General features: G+C 38.6%; 1 protein-coding gene across 1 annotated transcript in view; it reads right to left on the bottom strand.

Annotated features, from left to right (window-relative positions):
• Positions 1–518: 518 nt before the first annotated feature.
• Positions 519–3,413, bottom strand: part of LOC107753560 (interferon-induced GTP-binding protein Mx3-like) — a 13,232-nt gene continuing 10,337 nt past the window's right edge. The window contains 5 exon segments of the mRNA XM_016569727.1: positions 519–1,195; positions 1,290–1,499; positions 1,596–1,672; positions 1,779–1,922; positions 2,045–2,177. Of these exon segments, the coding sequence (XP_016425213.1) occupies positions 971–1,195; positions 1,290–1,499; positions 1,596–1,672; positions 1,779–1,922; positions 2,045–2,177 (789 nt within the window). The 3' untranslated portion in view covers positions 519–970.

Below are 3,413 nucleotides of genomic sequence, written 5' to 3'. Positions count from 1 at the left end.
CAGGTGCCAAATTGTGCGCTATCCCTGAGAGAGAAGGTCCTTCCTTCGCCAGGGAGGGGCTGGTGGGATTCGTCAAGGTGGCCCAGTAGGGCGCAACCATCAATACCTGCTCCTCGTCATCCCTGATCTTGGGAAGCTCACTGGGGGAAATGCATACTTCCGTAGGCCCCAGGTCCAGCTGTGAGGCAGTGTATCCATGCTGAGGGGTCCCCTCGGTCTGAGAGTAGAAGAGTGGGCAGTGGAAGAACTTGCGGGAAGTAAACCAGTCTACCTGGGTGCCTCCGAATCGACTACATATCAGCTTGACCACCTGGAGATGGAGTCTCCATTCTTCCAGTGTGCGGTTGTGAGAGCATGTCTGCTGCATGATTGAGCTCCCACCGAAACTGAATACAGTATTGCCAGCAACTCGAGGCAACTGATGTGCCACTGCAGTCGAGGTCCTTTCCAGAAGCCCTCCAGCCCATAGAAGAAAAAAAAAATCACTGGAATGCAGCAGGTGTATTGCACACAATTTGTTTAAAATGGCTTTACATTTATTATTCTGACAAAAAAATAAAACAAGCAGGTCAATCATTAAGGAAAATGTTATTTAATTTTTTTACAAATCACACACTATAGTTGAAGCACTGAAGCTTTTAGTGATTTTAGAAAACAAACTGTAGGTATCTGCCCTCTAGATTTGGCTTGGATACAAAGTACAGCATTGGTGAGCAACATGTAAACAATAAAATAGCATAAGATGCAGGTTAATTCAATTGCAAGGCTAAAAGTTATTAATTATTTAGAAATGGTTACAGGGAAGTTTCAGAAATTTAAAATCTAGCAATATATCAAGAATCAAAGAATCAAAACATTGTTGTCAAATCTAGCAAACCTCCATAGAACAGTTGTCAGATACATTATAAAATAATATTATTATGGCAGATTCAATGTATTTTCATATAATATCCTCTAGTCAACAGATCCCTCAAATAAATTCAGCAAGTGCTGCCTGAGCAGCAGTCAAACGATCCAAGCGAGCTAGTAGGTCTTTGCGTCTTTTGCTGACATCAGAGTCCTCAAAGAGGAGCTCGCTCACATTTGCCCCGTCCAATAAACCTAAAATGTCAGTAGACAAGAGGTCAGCAGTTTCCTTCAGCATGAAAAGGGAGATCATCATGGGCAGTTGGTCAGCCATCCTCTGCACTACAATCTGAAAGAAAACAATGATATATGAGATATTAAGTTACTTCCACACACCACAAGCACTGCATTGCAATTTGTTACTGAAACCTAGGCATATCTACCTCATAATGTGCCTCCAGCATATGACTGTACTTGCACTTTTTGTCAAACATAGGTAACTGTTCTTCTGAGAACTGCTCATTGGTAATCTCACTCAAGATCTTCAGGAACATGGGATCTTGAGTGTAGATCAAGTTTTCCATTTTAAACTGCTCTGAGATCCTCTGCTCTGCCTTCTCTTGCTGACTTGACAGAATGTTGTTGATTTTACTCTATAGAGACAAGTGAAGAAGGACAGAGGAAAGAAAACTTGATCAAACTGTATTAAAAATGGGAAATATTTGCTATTAATTATGAGAAATATATACCACAGTTATGTTTTTAAGGACAGGGTAGTTCCGGAAACAATGATTGACCACGTCAAGTAAATGTTTGATGGTGATGTCTTCAGGAGACATGCATAAATCAAGAAGACAAACAGCCACATGTGCTAAAATTATTAAAGTTATTCAGAACCAGAACATCTTTAAACACAAAGTTGTGTGATGTACCTTTCATGTCACCTAGTAAGTCATTGGCTGGCTCCTCTAGTTTGGCCACATGTTGCTGAAGGGCAGTCTCAAACACTTTGTAGTTGCTGATGCCGGGCAGTTCCCTCCCTCTGTTTGCCTGGCTCACCGCTTTTGAATTAGAAACTTGTTTGGAAACCAGATGATTTCTTATTAAATGAATTACTGACTTTTTCATTAGAACTATTATAAAAGCAAAACAACAGTGAAATCACACTTATTTTTCTTCAAATTGAAAATGTACTCACAGGATTTCTTTGAACGGTTAAGATGATCATTCCACTTCTTGAATTCAGCACGAAGCTGTGCAAACAAATTTTCCTCAAGGATCAGCTCTCCTGATGATAAGGAGTTGATTTGATCATTGAATCTTTTTAAGGTCTGTGAGAGAGAGAAATTACATTTGTTTTATGATCCTGTTATGTTACCATCAAATAGCAAAAGCATGGTTGAAAAGAAACTCTAGACGAGTGGTCGCCAACCCGTCGATCTCGATTGACTGGTAGATCTTTATCACTGTCCCAGTAGATCCCGAAAATAACAGTAAAATAAGTACAAAAACGTATTACATTTCTCCATTCTTTGTACTGTATTTTTTGTACTTATTTTTCTGTTATTTTCGGGAGCTATTAGGAAAGTGAACAGAGGCCAGAGACACTGAAGACGAGCGCAAAGATGAGAAAATACTGTAGCAGGCAGAGAACAACAGCTCACTGTTCACGATGGTCGAATTATATTAAGAAAATATTGAATTGGGGGTATGGGGTTATATTAATATATCACTGAAAGGAACTATTTTGAGAAACGTTTCGATGGCAATAATGGCTTTTTTTCTCTTCGTATCAAGCGCAGCTCTGCTTTGTTTACAGCAGTAACCAAGGAAATGCTATATCGAGGGTGGTTCATAAGCGCCACCTGCTGTCAGAGTGAATTTGCGTCTCATTCAGACCTGCTGTTTTTGTTTCATGCATGTGTTTTATGTAGCAAAAAAAAAAGGCTAAAGTCAGACCATTCTGTTTTTGTTTTAAATCCTGAAATTGTACAATCTATTTCAAACCAAAAACAACTGCTAGTGCAACATGAGAGTGAATTTACATCTCATTCAGATCTTCTGCTGTTTTTGTTTCATGTAGATGTTTTATGTTGAAAAAAAACTAAACAAAGAAAAGGCTAAAGTCAGACCATTCTGTTTTTGCTTTAAATCCTGAAATACAATCTAATTCAAATCAAAAATAACTGCTCATGCAACGTGTGTAGCATCTTTGTTTGGATCGTGATTAAGATGCAAGTGGCTGGCTCTAATTTCAAATGCCTACAGATATTTTTGTTTAAGACCAGTTTGCTTGTTATAAAGCAAATAGCCAATAAATAAGTTTGGTTAAAAAAATCAGCAACCAGTATCAGAATCAACCAATTTCCTAAAAAAAAAAAAAAAAAGGGATTCTGAATCAGCCATGATCGGTGCATCACCACTTAAAATACTAAATAAAAGGCCTCAAATTGGAAGTACAGTCTGGGATGTCTTTTCCTATCGATTCTTCAATAGGTGGATCCCATTTTTCATAAAGGCCAAGGTCAGGGATCTTGAGCTTAAAAAGGTTGGTGACCACTGTTCTA

This window comes from Sinocyclocheilus rhinocerous, unplaced genomic scaffold (genome assembly GCF_001515625.1).
Source record: "Sinocyclocheilus rhinocerous isolate Xijiao unplaced genomic scaffold, SAMN03320098_v1.1 scaffold200, whole genome shotgun sequence".
Classification (NCBI taxonomy): Eukaryota; Metazoa; Chordata; class Actinopteri; order Cypriniformes; family Cyprinidae; genus Sinocyclocheilus; species Sinocyclocheilus rhinocerous.
The sequence above is the reverse complement of the archived record's forward strand: the minus strand, read 5'-3'. Positions and strand labels throughout refer to the sequence as shown.